At 45.8% G+C, this 18312-nt stretch overlaps 1 protein-coding gene across 1 annotated transcript; it reads left to right on the top strand.

Annotated features, from left to right (window-relative positions):
- Nucleotides 1–6992: 6992 nt before the first annotated feature.
- FITM2 (fat storage inducing transmembrane protein 2) lies at nt 6993–13778 on the top strand. The gene is made up of 2 exons (XM_037499125.2): nt 6993–7202; nt 9436–13778. Exons 1-2 carry the CDS (start codon nt 7030–7032, stop codon nt 10049–10051), a joined length of 789 nt encoding a protein of 262 aa, XP_037355022.1. The 5' UTR covers nt 6993–7029; the 3' UTR covers nt 10052–13778.
- The last annotated feature ends 4534 nt before the right edge of the window (nt 13779–18312 follow it).

The following is an 18312-nucleotide window of genomic DNA, read 5'->3' as shown; positions in this document are numbered from 1 at the left end:
ACTTCTTAGCCTCTCTATGCCTCAGTGTTTTCATCTGAAAAATGGAATAATGTTAGTCCCTGCCTGTGGAATTGCTGTGAGAAGGGAAAATTCAAATCAGGAAAGAACTTAGCACACTGCCTGGAATTTAGTCAATAAAACAGTGACTCCTAGAAGCAAGGCATATTTTTTTTTGCTAGTTTGGAGCTCCTTTAAAAAAAAAAAAAACATCTTTTAAACTTGTGAAATATAATAAACATACAAGCTTGGTAAAATATAAATATATAGTTTTGCGAATATTTTAAAAAGCTTACATCTGTGACTACCCCCAGGTAAAGAACCAGAAGACACGTTAATATTGGTATTAATGGTGAATATTACTATTTATTGTTATTATTGGGATCCCTCTGATCCCAGTGTCCTCCCTCCACCCCATAGGTAATCCTTATACTGACAGTGGGAGACTCGGTTCCTTGCTTTTATTTCTATTTTTCCCCAAGTTCCTTCAGAATACAAAAGGCCCCTCCACCCAGGCTTCAGCCCTGTGGCTGCGGGAGAGAGGAGGGTCTGGGGTCTGTCTACAGGAGCCCTTGCCAGAGCAGGGAGCAGTCTGTAGGGTGGTGGAGGGGGCCGGGATTGTAGGGTCCAGGGGAGCCCCTGGACTGCCCCGCTGTGGTCTGCACAGGAACCCAGCAGGATTGCGGCTCTCCCTCAGCAGCCCTTAGGGCCAGCTAGCTTAGCTCTGAGGCCTCACCCCAGGGAGTGGCTACCCTGGCCCCTCCGGAGGCGCCCCTCCAGAGGGGAGCTCAGAAGAAAGGGATTGGTGCTGGGCAAGGATGCTTTTGCTGCTGGCCAGGAGCTGTGAACCAGAGGCCACCCACAGGGAGAATTACTGGGCGGCTACCCTCAGCCTCTTTCTCCTCCCGCTTCCCCAAATTCCGGCCAGTGTATCCTTTCAGGCACAGCCGCCAAGTAAAGGGCACCTGTGGGTTGCTCACCCTGGAGTGGCCGCTTCCCATTGCTCCTCAGCCAGGCCCTGGCCAATGGATTCTTCTGAACTCTGCTTCCATAGAAATCATCTCTTGCAAGAACTCTTCCCTGCTGCTCCCTGGTCCTATGGAGTTCTTCCCTCAGTGGCACCAAGCATCCTCCACGTCACCCCTCATCCTTCTACTCTCTGACTCAAGGGCCAGGAAAAAACCCCTATAGCGATTTCATAACCTCTTATGATTTAAGGGATTTTTAAGGTTTAAAATTCATAATTCATAATTTATTTTAAAATAATTGCATACTTATTTTCGATTATTTTCTGCTGTTTCTCTTCTGTTTATCTAGGAGTGAGCTTATATTTCAAAATACTTTCCTTTACATCAGGAGATAAAACATTCTTCAATATATTTAACATTAAAGTAATGATGACTATTAGTGATAAATAGTAACAGAGTTCTAAACACTTGGGAGGATGCATCAGTGAATAAAATAAGCAATGTTCCTTACCCTCTGGCTGACATTCAAGTGGAGGAGACAGAAAATGAACAAATGAATCAATAGATTAAAAAGTACAGTAAATTCTCACTTAACAGTTTGACCAGGTTCTTAGAAACTGTGACTCGAAGCAAAAGGACACAGAAACAGCAGGTCCTGGAATAAGGTGGTTTGATTCAATATCAGTCAACTTGGTTTTTTACTCATCAACATTATAATGAAACAATTTTATTTGAGGACCTGATGATATCATCTCTGGTATTATTCCTAATCCATAACGACTGCCTATTGCTTTTTGCCATCTCATCAGGTAATATAGGCCAATTTACTATTTTTTTACTCTTACCCACAATTTATATTAAAAGACCAAGATTATTTCAAAATAAAGATCTCTTCTTCAATGGAAACACTTTTTTTTGTATTCTGTACCAGTAGAAGTTACCCTCCTTATGAGTCAGTAGCAGTCTCATGAAATGTGGTTATAAAGAAGAAAAATTCTTTATGAAAAGACAGCATCAGTTTTCATTGCCTTTTTGTTTTTTAAAGATTTATTTTTATTTATTTATTTATACAGGCACTGGGTACAGTCAGAAGGGCAGGAGGGTGAGAGAATTCACCAGAGCCAGAGTGGGGAGCAGAGCAGGCAGAAGGACCGAAGTACACTGCTGAGGGGAGCAGCGGGTATAGCAGGAGAGGTCTGCGCGCCATGTGGGACCCTCCTCCGGTGGCCGGAGAGCAGCCGGGGATTGAACCGGCGCTGCAGAGGCTGCGGGCAGCCTCGCAACCCAGCGCTCAACCGCTGCGCCGCCTGGGAGGCCCCAGTTTTCATTGCCTTTTATTTAATCTTGCAGTTTATGTATATATTTATGTCCAATCTGGCCAAAGCACATTTGTAACTTCAGATAATTTCCCTGCAACCATTCCACAAATTTAGAGATTTGACATTTTTCAAAAAAATTAAAACTACCATCAAAACAAAGACATGAAAAAGTGACCTTCAAAAAATTAGACTAACAATATTTCTTTGTCCCGGAGAGGCTGGGACTTCTAGATAATTTCTATAATCTCTAAATTTGGGCAACAAAAGTGATACATATATGACATTTATGAAATTACATTTAGCATTCAATAAAAAATGTTACTTTTTGGTAGCAGACAAATTTTTGGTGCTAATTTTCCATTTCTGTTGAAAACGTCAAGTCATGTGCTTCTTCAAATGTGGTTCTAACAAATCTAAACCAATAATCTAAACCATTAATTTCTGAACAAAGGTCAAAATTATGATACTGTGATTTAAAATTTTGAAACCTTAAGAGATGGATTTTTTAGAGATTTAATTAAAAATGGTGCTGAGCATTTACTTTATTAAACTTTTCTCTTTGTCAGGATCTGTAAACTACTCTTTAATATGCAAGTCACCCATATTCCAAACCAACATTTTTACCTCCATGTCACCTATGGTGATGTTACAATTCTGTCCTTTCTTCATTTATTAGTTGAGCTGTTTAACAAGAAACTCATCTACTCTGGCTACTCAGTGCTTCAGTTCACATAGGAGAGGCAAGAAAAATGTTCATTCTTTATTTACCAGTTTTTAAAACAGTGAGTTGATTTCTTGTAAGGTGGCGTTACTTTTAAAGTACAACTTTGAATCCATGGATTTAAACATAAGTATGTGTTCCATTCACAGCAATTAATCTTATTATGCTCAAGTTGTCCCGCCTTCAGCCTGTGAGAGCCTTTCTTTCATTGGCTCCTTCCTGTGTCCTCCTGAAATGCCCTTTGTGAAATGTGGCTTCAGGATCATCCAGCCTCAAACCTTGGAAATGTGTTTCAGCAAATTGTAAAACTTTATGGAGAGATTTTATTTTTTATTAATTTTTAAAGATTTATATATTCATACAAGAAGTGGGGTGTATGCCAGAGGTGCAAGGGGTGGGAGGACTCATCAGAGACAGAGAGGGGAGCAGAACAGGTGGATCCACTGAAATCCACTGCTAGGAGGAGCCGTGAAGCAACTCTAACCCTTCTGCTCACAGAAGTGAGACTATTTTTAAAGGCTGATGTATCTGCAGTTATTAAGGAAGTTCACCCATTCAAAGCCAGTGCTCCGTGCATAGTAAATAGTTAATAAATGTTGACTGGCTGAATAGATGATCACCTTCCCTTGATTTTAAGTATCTTGATGTTAGAGACCATTGGCTTCTAAGAAGTCTTTGTTGAATAGATAAAGAAGGAATGAAAACCAACAAGTGGTACCACTGTTCTTAGACAGGTTAGAACCCCCAAATACGTTGTTTTCTACCACCCCCTGGTGGGGAAGGGCAGAGAATCATCCTCTAATGCCTTAATGTCTTCTAGTGCAATGTTTTCCAAACTTAGATCCTCACCCATTAGTGAGTTGTAAAATGTGACCAGCATTTAAAAAAAAAACCATGAATTGAATTTATAATTGAATTGAAATATAGAGCTCCTCACATATAACATAATCTTCAAACTGTCATGAACTGTCATGAAGCTATAATTATAGCTGCATCGATATATCTATTAGTATATTTATTCACACATATGCTACACATACAACTTTATGTGTATACTGGACCACAAGCTGTGTTAAATGGATAGATGTTAACGATTAGCTATCTAGAGGAAAATGCCTAAGCATAGATGTACAAAAGTTTACCATACATATTTCTTAATATGAAGACTGTAGAGCCCATAATTTACAGAGGAGAAAATAGACAAAGACTGTACTGTAAATTCTATAGAGTGAATTGATTCTCACAGAATGCTGTCATTGATTTTTGCTGGACTCTTGTGTTCATGGCCAACCTACATTTTCAATTCAATTGTGTTTTGACAAAGATGTATCACAATCTAGAAAATCAACAAACCCCTTCCCCCCAAAAAATAAGCCTGGCACTTCCAATTTCCTGAGTGTAAATACTTCTGCTGTGGCTAGTTTCAAGCAACCAATATGATGTCACTGAACATGGACTTGGGAGGAGCTGGACAGTAGCAAAATGGACACATTTTATAAATGTAAGCCTAGATAATAATAAAATACAGTAAAAATAATTAGAATGAGTTTTGAGTATTTGTTTTGAGAATTGTTATTAATTCTTAGTTTATCTACTTTTTAATAATGGTTGTGTTTAATAATCAGCTTGCAAAAGTCCTAAAAATTTAATAAGCGTCTCACAGGCATACCACTGGACTCACAGCATAAATATGTGTGTCCTAATAAGGGCAGAAGTTTTAAAAAAGGAAAGATGGAAAATCCCCAGAGAATTACAGTGTTTCAGCTCTATAAAATTACAATTTAACTCAGTCTTCAAAAATCTCTCCAGGGATAAAGCTGCAGACCTCAAATGAAACACACCAATTTCCGTTCTATGGAAATACAGATATGAAATAAACAGACCAAATTCAAGGTGGTTGTAATGGGTTGAATGGGGATCTCCAAAGAGAGAAGTCAAAGTTTTAATCTGTGACACCTATGAATGTGATTTTATTTGGAAACACAATCTTTTTTTTTTAAGATTTATTTTATTTTATTTTGTTTTATTTTATTTTATGCATACAAGAGCTGGAGTGTAGGCCAGAGGTGCGGGGTATTGGGGGGTGAGAGGATTCACCAGACAGAGTGGGGAGCAGAACAGGCAGATTGACTGAAATATACTGCTGAGGGGAGCAGCCAGCAAGACAGGAGAGGCCTGCTGCGCCATGCGGGTCACCTCCCTGACCAGGGATCGAACTCATGTTGCAGTGGCTGTTGATAACTTGATAGTGCTGACACTTAGCCCCTTGTGCCTTAACACCAGGGAGGCCCTGGAAATACAATCTTTTAATTAAGGTAATTTCAAGACTAGACTATCCTGGATTTAGGATAATAGACAAGAGAGGACATTCGGAGACACAGAAAGGAGAAGACCACCTGGAGAGGAGGCAGAAATTGGATTTATGCCAGGGATGGCCAGCAGTTACCAGAAGCTAGGATACAGGCACTGGTATTAAAAAGCACAAACCACAACTTTCCAGATCTAATTGACTTTATTAAATGATTCATGAATCAGGCAGCATCCCATCTTTAGGCTGCAAATTGCAGAGTATTTAAAAACAGAAAGCGGGTGGGGCAAGGTTATTAGCAGAAGAAAAGATTATTTCGGGTAAAGCCAACTTCCCTGGGTGAGGGGGAGCGTATGATGTGCAAATGACTTCACAGGTGTTTCCAGGTGCTGATCAGGAAACCCCTGTTTGGTTTAGGATCACACATTGGGGAGAGGTTGAAACTGCAATGGGTATTAAGTCTGAGTGAGGGCTCAGCATAAAGAACTCCATCTTAGGCCTGTTTTTTCTATCTTTAACAGAGGGAAATCCTCTTTAGAGCCTCCAGAAGGCCCTAATTGCTAATAGCTTGATTTTAGACTTCTGGTTTCCAGAAGTGTGAGAGAACAACTTTCTGTTATTTTAAGCCAACACATTTGTTGTAATTTGTTATGGCAGCCCTGGAAAATGAATACAGTGGCAAAGAAATGACTCAAGGTTGGGCAACACTGAATTAGATACCCGCCAGGGAGAGGGTTTAGCTCCATGATCACTTGAGTGACTGAATTACCAATGCGCTCATCTAATCTTACTAACTCCCAGAGCCCGGTATTTTCACTCAAGATAATAGGTTTTCTTAAGTAAAAATAAATGAGTATATAATTTAAAATTTAAAGTTAATAACTACTGTGTGCATTTATTTCTAAGGAAATTTAACCTCATGTTTCTATACCTGGATCATGGTAAGGAACCCCTGAGTTCACCAATGGAAGGGTGATCTCTTGTCTTCCCATTTTACAGATAAGCAAACTAAGGCTCGGACAGAAGCGATGTCTCCAAGAGGGACTACATGATGCTGTGACTGAAGCAGTCTTCAGTTCCCACAGTGCTACATTTATTCTTCCAGCAAACAGTTGTGCCAACGCTTTTTCTGTTTTCCCAGAACAGAGCAAGAAGCAGCGACTGAAAGTAAAACCAGTTCACAGACCTAGTTGTCCAGCTGCGAGACCCATAAAAATAAAAATAAAGCAAGGGAGGGCCTCCCCGGTGGCTCAGCGGGTTGAGCACTGCGCTGGGACGCTATCCACGGCCTCTGCAGCACAGGTTCGATTCCAGGTCAGCCAGGGAGATACCCACATGGCGCGGCAGACCTCTCCTGTGGTGCCCGCTGCTCCCCTCAGCGGTGTATTTCGGTCCATCTGCCTGTTCTGTTCCCCGCTCTCTCTGGTGAATCCTCTCACCCTCCCGCGCCTCTGGCCTGTACTCCAGTCTTGTATAAATAATTAAATTAAAAAAAAAAAAAGAAAAGAAAAGGCACTGGGATCCGGGAGCTCGGCGACGCGGGGCTGCAGAGGCCACCAGCGACCAGCAGGGGGAGCACGCGGGCCCCGGAGCGCCTCGGGGGCGGGGCGCGCCCAGCGCGCATGCGCCCGCAGGTAGCCTCGGCCCCACCCGGGCGGAGGCCGGGACGGTGGCCGAGAGGGCGCGGGCGGCGGACGGTGGCCGACGAGGTCCGGCATGGAGCACCTGGAGCGCTGCGCGTGGCTCCTCAGGGGGACGCTGGTGCGGGCTGCGGTGCGACGTTACCTTCCCTTGGCGCTCGTCGCCTCCATGCTGGTGGGCTCCGTCCTCAAGGAGCTCTCCCCGCTGCCCGAGAGCTACCTCAGCAACAAGCGCAACGTCCTGAACGTGTGAGTGCGCCCCGGCCCCCCCTGCCCGCCATGGCCGGCCCGCCCCGGGTCCGGGGAGCCGGGCTTGGCGCCCCGAGGGATGTCAGGGGCGGGCAGGCCGTCTCCCGAGCGTGACAGCGGCACCTGCACGCGCGGAGCGCCCCTGCGGGACTCCAGGACTATGTGGTGTCCCTGACAGTTCGTGTTTGCACACCCAGGCGGGACACCCTGCGCTTGCCTGGGCAGTGACAGCCGCGGGGTGTGTGCACTGGGTGTGTGCAGAGGGGCGTGTGTAGAGGGGCGTGTGTCTGTGTGTGTCTTTATATGGGGAGACATGGCGGGGAAGATGCACAGGCCTATATCGCTGCTACCCCCCAGTTCTCCCCTCTGGAGTTAGGAGTTGGGCCCTGGCCTGGGGAGCTGTCACCCGCCTCCTGCCTGCTGTGTCAGACCCGCGCCTCCGCCCCAAGGCCTTTCCCTGGGCTGGGGACCAAGCCCGCCTCTCCATGGCGAGAGCCTTGTCCCAGCCTGTGACTAAAGTCCCACTCCAAGATAGTGGCGCTGGAGTGGAACCTGCCAGCCCATGACCTTTCCTCTGGATCTCCGTGGACCTTCTAAGTGCTCAGAGTTGATGGCCATGGTCCAGGAAAGCAGTCCCAGCCAGCAGGGCTCTTTGCAACATCTGCTGAATTCTGCCCACTCCCTCCTTCTTTCCTTAACTCCTGAATTTTAATGTTTCCTACTGGAACAATTTGTTCCAGTAGGGGAAACTTTGAGAAGTTTCTCCCTGATGTGAGCCTGCATTCTTTTTTTAGAAGAAGCGTCAGCTTGGTCTCCTAAAAGACAACCCAACTTTGTTTATGGACTTCAAACCCTGGTTTCTCTCCCAGGCAGCTTGGTCACATGCCTGGCAGGTCTTGGTTGTGGCAGGATCCTTGCATGTTAGTCCCAGAGGAGATTTTGGTGACAGGCTCTTGGGTGGTCTCTGTGAAATCTTTGGAACCCAGGGAAGAGTCATTCTGTCCTTGGTCCACCTTTCTTCCCTCTGGAGGATGGGCTAAGAATAGAACATGAAAGCGGAGGAAGCCCCAAGTAGCTTGTAATGTGTTTACTACGCCAGTCTCCGGGGCAGCCACCTTTGGTGAGAGCAGGTGAAGCAGATGAGGCAGCTGCTGCTTTGTCTGGCTTGGGTGAGCAGGGCCTAGGCAGCCTGGCAGACAAGTCTCTGTTTGGTGGTAGCCTTGGATTCTGGCATTTCGTTACAAGCCTCTGCTGCTAGTGACTCATTGGCTCTGGAATGTGGTCCCCTTAATTCTGTTCAATAGCTGAAGAAACTGGCCTAGAGAGTGTAGTGAGTCAAGTCAGAGTCAGGATTTGAACGTGGGTCACCTAGTATGAAATCAAGTTCTGTTCCAAGATCATTTATGCCATGCAGGAAAGACCCATGGTGCAGAAAAAGCATGGGCATTGCTGGCCAAACCTTGGGTTGCTCTGCGACTGGTTGTGTGAGTGACCCTCCACTAGTTACCTAATGTTTCTGAGCTTTGATTCTTTATCTCAAAAGGGAGCAAATGAGAGCCTCCCTGGTGGTGCAGCAGTTAAAGACACAGTGCTATCAGGCTATTTCCATCCACTGCAACATGAATTCAATTCCTGGCTAGGGAGCTGACCTACATGACGCAGCAGACTTCTCCTATCTCGCCCGCTGCTCCCCTCAACAGTGTATTTAAGAATCTCTGCCTGCTCCCTACTCTGTCTCTGGTGAATCCTCTCACCTCCCTCACCTCTGGCCTGTACCCCAGTTGTTGTATGCATAAATAAATGAATCATTAAAAAAGGGGGGGAGCAAATGATACCTTCCACCCAGGGTTGTGACTGTTCTGTGAGAAAGTAAGTGGATGTGAAAGCTCCTGGCATTTGCTAGATGCTCGGTTATTTGCTAAGCAAACCCTGGATTTGAATCCTAGCTCCACCATTTATGACCTCCACTTTGGACATTATGCTGCTCGTGGCTCAGTTTTCTTATCTGTAAAATGGTGTGTGTGGGGGGGTAATTACAATCCCTACCTCATGGAGTTGTTTAAGGATCAAATAGTTAAGATCTTTAAAGTACTCTGAAGTGAGGCTACTCTACTGTTGTCTGTGACTTTTATACAGTTGTCTGTCAGCTTTTCCCTTTTTCCCTCCCTTGGAGGGAAACCTAGAGACCTGAGTCATGTCCCCTGTCTTCACTTCTGCTTTCCTCCTCTGCTAGGTATTTTGTCAAAGTGGCCTGGGCCTGGACCTTCTGTCTCCTCCTGCCTTTCATCGCCCTCACCAATTACTACCTGACAGGCAAGGCGGGCTTGGTCCTGCGGCGGCTGAGCACCCTGCTTGTGGGCACAGCCATCTGGTATGTCTGCACAGCCCTCTTCTCCAACATTGAACACTACACGGGCAGCTGCTACCAGTCGCCGGCACTAGAGGGGATCAGAAAGGAGCACCAGAATAAGCAGCAGTGCCACGGAGGGGGAGGCTTTTGGTATGGCTTTGACATCTCGGGCCACTCCTTCCTGCTGACCTTCTGCGCCCTCGTGATTGTGGAGGAGATGGCTGTGCTGCACGAGGTGAAGACGGATCGAGGCCATTTCCTCCATACTGCCATCACCACCCTGGTGGTTGCCCTGGGCTTCCTGACCTTGATTTGGGTGTGGATGTTTCTGTGCACGGCTGTTTATTTCCATGACTTGTCCCAGAAAGTGTTCGGCACCCTCTTCGGTCTGCTGGGCTGGTATGGGACATACGGCTTTTGGTATCTGAAATCCTTTTCCCCCGGACTTCCTCCCCAGAGCTCTTGTTTGAATTTGAAACGAGACAGTTACAAGAAATAAAAGAGAAGCAAAGGGGGTGACACCAGGACAATGGCTAATGTATTTTTCATTTATTTTTCTTAGTTATTTGACTAAATGATTGCTCCTACTTCAGAGAGGAAGCTTGCCAGTTTTGGTGAGTGGAGGTAGAGTCTGGGGAGTGAGTTCAGCCCTTGGCAACTTCACCTGGTGTCACAAGCGCCACCATTACCCATCGGGTACTTTTCATCCCTGGCAAGACTTGGACTGTCCTTTATGTCCCTAGAGGACGGAGTCAGGAAAGCCTCTGTTGTGACTGGAAGGGAAGCCAGGGCCTCGGCGCCCTCCCTGCTGCCATGACTCCTCCTGATTCTGGTTGTCTTCTGTTCCAATGGCTGTTAATGCTGTTATTTAATCATTATTCCCTCTGGTCAATTTTGCATAAGCATTTATTTCCAGCAGGGTTCTTTAACAACCAGCTGCCTGAAAGACACCATCAGGTTGTAGTATTTATTTCATCTGTGGAATGTTAAATATTGCAACTGGCTGGTGATTAGCTATTTAAACAAACTGGAGTGCCTCTGTGTGACTGAATATTGGGTGAATTTTATGTAATGAGCATTGATGATGTTCTGTCCATGTTGTCTACTGTTACCTATTGGTTTTAGAACCATTTGTCACTTTTTTTTTTCCTTTCCTTTTAAGTGAACACTTTATAGTTTTTAATGACGACCATGGCATTTTGTTCTTGGTTGATAAAACTCCTGAAAAATAACTCAGAACTGCAGCGCTGCACCTCTGGCACATGTGTACATGCCTTGAGGTTTTTTATGAACATTAATTTACTTTTTATAAACCAAGCTCTTGGCTTATGGTATAAAATTCCATCTCACAGGGCTGTTTGTTTATAAGAATTAAACCAGAAAGCAGACATTATAACAATGACTCCATGAGTTATAAACTGAGTCAGAATAATTTTGCAAAACAGGCGTATTTGCACTGAAACTTTCCTGACCACACACGAGTGGTGTGCACCATCGAGAACGAGGAGTACGTTGATCACTCAGCTGAAAGTGGCCCTTGGCACTTCACCTTTGGACAAGGTTAATATAGTGGGAGATGAAGGAAATGCTTCTAATGGCAGGGAGCCAACCTGTTTGCAAAGATGTCCTCATTAAATGGTGGCATGTCTTTGGCCCCACCCTTCTCTTGCATCATCAGCCAAACCAAACCTAGACCTCTTGAACTCTTTTTTCCCCTGGCAGCAACTCTCCATTTCCAGCCTTGTCCTGTGACCCGCACTGTGAGGGTGCTGGGAAGAGTAGAATCCTGTCACCCCATCTCACAAGGGCACAGTTACCCACACACACACACACACATACATACACGCTCTCACTACAGGCTAGTCTCTTTAAATCCTTTAAACCAGGCCCCTTGACTTTTGGGTAGTCCGTGAGGGTGCTCTGATGTCCCTTCCCCACCCCCCAATCTAGCCTGATAACATTAACTGACAGGTAAGAATTATACTTGACTGACTTAACTCCAGCTAAGGTTGCTAGGAGCACGAAGGCTGGAATAGCCTGGGTAAATTGTATTTCATAATTCATATAAAGATGTATTTGAAATATGTATTCTTAAGGGCTGCTGGTTGATTTGTATCGCTCGAAGTGTGTGGTATGTTGTACCCACAGTGGCAGAAGCACCTGTGATGGTGAGAGGGCGGAAGTGCCCACCCAGTGCCTTCGTGGCATTGGCAAAATGGGGTGACCTCCAGGAGCGGGTTTTTTGTTCTGGGGTGTTTATAGCCATAAACTGGGGATAGGATCTGTGCCGGGGGCTTGTTGAAAGGATTGGAAGTTCTCCTAAGTTTCATGTTCAGCAGCAACAGGCACAAGGTCACTCCAGAGTTCATTTGTTACATTTAAATCTGATATCTCCTTCAGCCTTGAATCAGCAAGTGTCAGTTTTCCAGCCCAGTGTACTGATTAGTCTTCCACTACTTCCTGCTCATTTTTGCCTTGTTCTTGGGAACAAGATCTCTCTCCCTACCAGAGAGAGTATGTGTAGCTGAACTAGTTCGATTTTAGGCAAACATGAGATGTGGGTTCAGATGGTGGCACTAATGTGATGGCTGCCTAACCACCACGGGCAAGCCTCATTTTCCTCATCTGTAAAGTGGGATGATAATGTCAGGATTATGGGAAAGGATGCATGTGACCTGACTATCCCAAGTGCTGGCAGGCGATCATCCTCAGCCTCCTATTCCTTGACCAGGCCTTGGGAACTTTGTGGCGCCTCTGGAGAAGGCAAGGGAATGCACATCTGTTGAGTGCCATCTGGGGACTGAGTCTCCTGTTGAAATAGTCTTGTGTCGTCTTTTGGAAAGTGTCTGTTGCCCCCAGGTGCTGAACAAGAGGCTGCCCAGGGCTTCCATGATCACGGAAAACCGCCTTGCTGTGTTATCTGTCGGTGCTGGGGTTCTTGCACTGAAGCCTCATTTTTCACATGCATCTGTCATAGTCTGAGTACCAGATTGTATTTAGAGAATGGCTCTTGCCACTGTTATGTACACACAGATCGCGCGTGTGTAAACAAGCGAATTAAGTAAATTAGAGATAATAAAATCCCATATTCCAGCATTTCGTGTGTTCCTTTCTAAAACCCTTAATAAAGTCCAAAACCCAGCGAAAGATCAGCCCACTTTGTGAAGGCAGTGTAGCTCTTTCTTGAGCCACTTGTTATTTAGAGGGGAGTTCTTGGCTGTAGTTTTTCTTATTTTTTCTCCTAAATCCTGTAAACTAAATATGTGTTCAGTCATTTCTTAGCTTGATTTACACCTTCCCACTGCCATGTCCGTGTCTTAAAGTCCTGAGACCTGGATCAGAAAACTGTTGGGAACAGTTTTCTTGGCAGAGAAGAGTTAAGCCTCATTGAAGTAACATGGAAGAACAGCTACAAAGTTCACGCAGATGAGCCTTGTGGCCCTGGAAGCTTCTACATATGTGAGGGCTTTTGTGTCATTTAGTGCCCACTCATTTGTCAGCCTGACCTACTTGGCACCTCCAGTGAGTGTGTTGAAATCTCAGTGGCTCCCAGATTAGAATCTCCTCACACGCAGACTTCCCTGTTCAGATTCCTTCAGCAGAAGCAAACCCTTCATGATTCATACTGCGGGCCAGGAACGGGTGGGATGATAAATGCCCTCCCTCAAAGCTTTTGTGGCCTGAAGTCCATCCTTTTAGTGCTTATGATGTGTGCTGGTTACAAAGACAAATGTGATACATCTCTGCATTGGAGGGAGTTTTTAGTCTTTGGGAGAAGACAGAAGGAACCAGCATCACCATAAAGTGTTCTGAGTACCTGGGCCAGGTCAAGGCCTGGGAACGCAGGAGGAGACAACCAACAACCCTGGGAATTAGAGAACATTTTCAGAGAAGTTAACGATGCTTTTGGGTTTTGAAGGATAAAGAGGAGTTCAAGCAATTGGACAGAGAAGGAAATTCAAGAAAGTAAGGACAGCCCACAAAGACACACAAATATGTTGCCATGGTTTTTACTGAGACATCCTTTCTCAGGAAACCAAGCTGTCCCATCATTTTCAAGAGTGAAAGAGCCTACAGCGAAATAAGCCAGAAAGAAAAAGAAAAATACCGGATGGTCTCACTCATAGCAGGAACTTAGAAAACCTAAATAAGAGACCAGGAAAAAGACTAATCAAGACAAAGTAAAAATCAAAATCAACAAGGGCCTCCCTGGTGGCGCAGCGGTTGAGCGCTGGGTTGCGAAGCTGCCCGTGGCCTCTGTGGCGCCGGTTCGATCCCCGGCTGCTCCCCGGCCACTGGAGGAGGGTCCCGCATGGCGCGCAGACCTCTCCTGCCGCCCGCTGCTCCCCTCAGCAGTGTACTTCGGTCCTTCTGCCTGCTCTGCTCCCCGCTCTGGCTCTGGTGAATTCTCTCACCCTCCCGCGCTTCTGACTGTACCCAGTGCATGTATAAATAAATAAAAATAATACTTTAAAAAAAAAAGAGTGAAAGAGCCTAAAGAAAGGCAGAATTTCTAAAGGGCTGTCAATGGAGGTCTTGGCTGTTCCCTGCCGTACTATAAAGAACACTCAGCTAGAAGTTGGAATTCATGGCTCTGAGTTGTGTTCTGCCACACTTTTGCTAAAATTTTTTGTGTGAAGTTGAATTAGTCACTCAGTGTCTCAATGTTGGTTTCTCTGTCTGGTAAGTGGTGGGAGTGGACTGGATAATCTCACCAACTCTTCCATTCCGTTCTGTTTCTCTGCTTGGTGAAACGTTCTTCCCAAGGTAGTTATGACCTCTAGGAAACTGCCACTTAGAGCTAAAGTCGCAGCTGGTTCCCTGGTAAGTAATGAGAGAGACCCGCGACTTTCTCTGCTTCAACAGAGACCCTCCTCTGTGGGTCCATGTGGACTTAACAGAAAAGGGGGTGGCATTGAACCTAGTTCCCAAAGGGATGCACTGCAGAAGCCTTTACAACTCCCCAAATCAAGCCATTTTTGATGACTATGAAGGAAAAGGTAAGTTCTGTTAAGAAAAACCCTTTGCTGTATCATCATTACCTTCAGAGAAAGCCCCAGAAACTCTTGTCCAATCTCTGGTGAACACAAGCAGCAAAGAAAGCAGCTACTCTCATGCCTTGGGGAGGGGGAGATTGCACATTGGTGCCACTGCCGTGGTACCTGAGGCAGCCTAGTATCCAAATTTAAGATGTGCAGACTAACAGTCTCAATTTAGGGAATTGCACTGTGATATTTAAAAAAGTTCATCCCATCATGCTCAGCGAAATAAGCCAGAAAGAAAAAGAAAAGTACTGGATGGTCTCACTCATAGCAGGAATCTAGAAAACCTAAATAAGAGACCAGGAAAAAGAATAACTATAAGAAAGAAAAAATCAAAATCAACAAACAACTGTGAACCAGAGACACACAGTGGGGGGTGGTGGGGGGGGCGGTGCGGGGAAAGGAGGGATTGGGGTCAAAATAAGGGGGGTGCAATTGTATGGGGAATATAAAAATAAAATTAAAAGTTCATCCCAATAAATTTTGAAGATCTATTTGGCTTTGTTCAGTGATTCATGCACGAGGCACATCCCATCTAGCAAGTAGAGAGGCACTAGGGAATTACACAAAATGCAAAGATTATCGTCAGAACGTGGGACAAGGTTATTAGCAAAAGAACAGAAAGCTTAGTTCAGGCAGTCTCCCGTGGGGGATACTGGGGTCTTACCATGCAGGTGACCTCTCTGGTGCTGACCAAGAAGCTCCAGGTTGATTGGTTTAAAATTTCACTTGAGGGTGTTGGGCAGGGAAGAGAGACAACGCCTCCTCCAGTGGGCGATGGAAGGCCTGTTGGGTCCCGTGGTTGCTGACCCGTGCATGGGTGGGCACCCTTTCTGGCCTCCTGGCCTTATTCGAGCAGGGTTCTGAATATTGACATTTACAGTTTCCTAATTCTGGTTCTGCCATGTGCTCTAGATGTGTGACCTTGAACGAGTTCCTCCACCTCTGGGTCTCAGTTTCCCCATCTATAAAAAGGGGGATAATGTCATTGTCCACCTCAGAGTTGTGAGAAGTAAATGAATCGATACCTGTAAGGTCATAGAACGGGACCTAGTATGAGAGGCTCTATGTAAATGTCTTCCAAGTGCACAGTAAGTCCCTAAGGTGCCATCACTACCCTGACATTACCCACCGCTTGTCAGTGTTTCCATTTGGAACAACCTGGAGGTACTTGAAAGGTCTAGTCAGTGAATGTGCAATGTTTGTGACCTAGTGGGGACAGTCTCCCAGACAGCAGTCTGGTTTCAGGGTTAATGGGGGAGGAGAGCTGGGGAAATGAGAGAGATTTTCCAGACGAGCTGAAAGGCAAGGGCGCCCGTGTATCTGTGGGGTCCTTTTGGCCAAGGTAAAGTTAGCCCCCTGGCTGAGTGTATCTGCCGACAGTGAGCGATGGCTTTGGCCCTGCGAGAGACTGAACACCTGTCACGAGACACGAAGTGACTGTGCAACCTGAGCTGCTTATTTTGGGGGATGGCTGGGAGCTTGTCGTGGGGCCCTTGCGCCCGCTGCCTCCCCCTCCCCTCTGCTCTGGCAGCGTGCGACTGCACGGCATGCGTGTGTGTGAGGTGGGTAATGCCTGGGAGGTGAGTAGGTGGCAGGAGCATGGAGCCACCCTGATTAGCATCTTAGTTTCTGAGCCAAGTTATCCAGGTCCTGCCCAAACAGGCCGCTGTCTCCCTTTCCCAACTCCACTCCTTTCAGCTCTTCTTGCCTTCTGCTTGCATTTCCTGGGCATGCTGGATCCGTGACAGACCCCTCTGCTCCTGGGCACCCATAGGTGAGTGGGGCATAAACTGACTCTCATCTGGAGTTATTAGAAGCACCAGCCTGAAGCAAGCAAACCATATTCAAATCCTGCCTCTCAGCTGTGTGATCTTAAGCAAGTCACTGAGCCTCTCTGGACTTGTAACTCATCTATTAAAAGGGGATAATACTGTCTTTCTGCCACTAGTCTTTGGCTTAATGAAATCACGGATGGGAAAATAATCTATAAGCTGCTTGTTGTTGAAGAGATTTACCTTGCCCATTGAATGTCTCTCAGAAGCCTGGACATTGTAACTCCTACTTGTCCCTCATACCCTTGAGATGTTTTGATGCCATCAATGTAATTTTTAAAGTAATATTGGGTACACTTAGTAGCAACTGGGGTGGAATTGTGAGGAAGGCTTGCTGTGTGGAGCCTCCAGTAAGCCCCACTAGGAGAACTCACCACATACCCCTAGGACTTTAAATCATGTCACATGCAAATAACAATTTTCCTATTGAGAAATCGTCTGGCTTGCTACTGAGCTCTGGCAGAGAGGGAACACCTGGCTGGGAGACTCCAGGTGAGTGTGCAACCAGAGCGGCTCTTCGGAGCTATATGTCACCTGATGCAGCAAGGCACAGAGCCAGGCCTGGGCAGCAGCAGGTTGACATCTAGTGAACGTGAAGCAGCTCAGAGTATGTCACCTATTCCTGCCACATGGCCACCTCTTCCTCAATCAGTGCCTAAAGCCTTGTGACAAATACCCAGTGCTCAATTGATGGAGGAAGAAAAAAAACAACTGGAAGTGGATAGTTGCAGCACTGCAGGATGTCCTGAAAGACAATGGAGAAGGAAATCTTTCAGTGACCAGAACTTGAAGCAGGGCACTTTGTGGTCCAGCAATATGGATCTACACATGTTCAGGGGATGAAAGGCTTCATCAGACATCAGGAACACAGAAGGGCAAGGTTGCCTGTTGGTGGTCTGCGGGAGAAGGTATGTGGATGGGCTGCTAGCAATGTATACAGAAGGTGGGGGATCTTTGTCTGTGAATATTCCTCCCAAAGGTACTTAGTATAGGAGACTCTTAACAAATTGGAGGATAAAATGACATTCTGTAGGTGTCAGTCATTTCCTTTCTTAAGCAACTCTTTCCTTGCCCAGTGGCTCATGTACAGATGGCCATAGAAAATGAGGTAGAGTTTATAAGTGGATACAATGTGGACTTCCTCTCAACGAGATTGATTTAGTGGGCCTCCCCGGTGGTGCAGCAGTTGAGCACCGGGCTGTGAAGCTGCCTGCAGTCTCTGCAGCGCCGGTTCGATCCCTGGCCCCCAGCAAGGGTCCCACATGGTGCGCAGACCTCTTCTGCTGCACCTGCTGCTCCCCTCAGCAGTGTATTTCATCAGTCTGCCTGTTCTGTTCCCTGCTCTGGCTCTGGTGTATTCTCTCACCCTCCCGCGCTTCTGACTGTACCCAGTGCTTGTATAAATAAATAAATCTTTTAAAAAAATAAAATAAAAAATAAAAGATTGATTTAACGATAATGGCTGAGAGCCTGACTTGCAAAGGAACCACCTGTTACATTGACCCCTTTCATCATAGAGCAGCAATTTGTATGTAGATTTGGCTTTTTGACCACCATATCCATATAACCGGTCATGCAACATTGCATTATCACAGCAGAAGAAATGCAGCAGTGTGATTACACCTATGGAATTTTCTGGTCTCACTGGGTACTCCATTATCTAGAAGCAAGTGGACTTACAGAACATTGAAATAGATTGAAGATTCTGTTATAGCACCAGCTGAGAGACATGCAATGTCTCACAGCACTAACCACAGTGCTGTTTTTCCCACACCAGGATAAACTGGATCCAGGAATACTGAGGAATACTTCTAGTGGGGAATATATCAATTGTCCATAGAAACTACTTGCAAAATGTAAGTTTCTCTGCTCATTGGGGTGAT

Source organism: Talpa occidentalis, unplaced genomic scaffold, assembly GCF_014898055.3.
Source record: "Talpa occidentalis isolate TD23 unplaced genomic scaffold, MPIMG_talOcc4v2.1 talOcc4.10, whole genome shotgun sequence".
Classification (NCBI taxonomy): Eukaryota; Metazoa; Chordata; class Mammalia; order Eulipotyphla; family Talpidae; genus Talpa; species Talpa occidentalis.
The sequence above is the reverse complement of the archived record's forward strand: the minus strand, read 5'-3'. Positions and strand labels throughout refer to the sequence as shown.

What these genes read in the sequence shown, in the direction of transcription:
- FITM2 (XM_037499125.2), top strand. Translation starts at nt 7,030, where the DNA reads ATGGAGCACCTGGAGCGCTGCGCGTGGCTCCTCAGGGGGACGCTGGTG. An exon ending in AAGCGCAACGTCCTGAACGT is followed by an intron (nt 7,203 to 9,435) that starts GTGAGTGCGCCC and finishes CTCCTCTGCTAG; the next exon opens with GTATTTTGTCAAAGTGGCCT.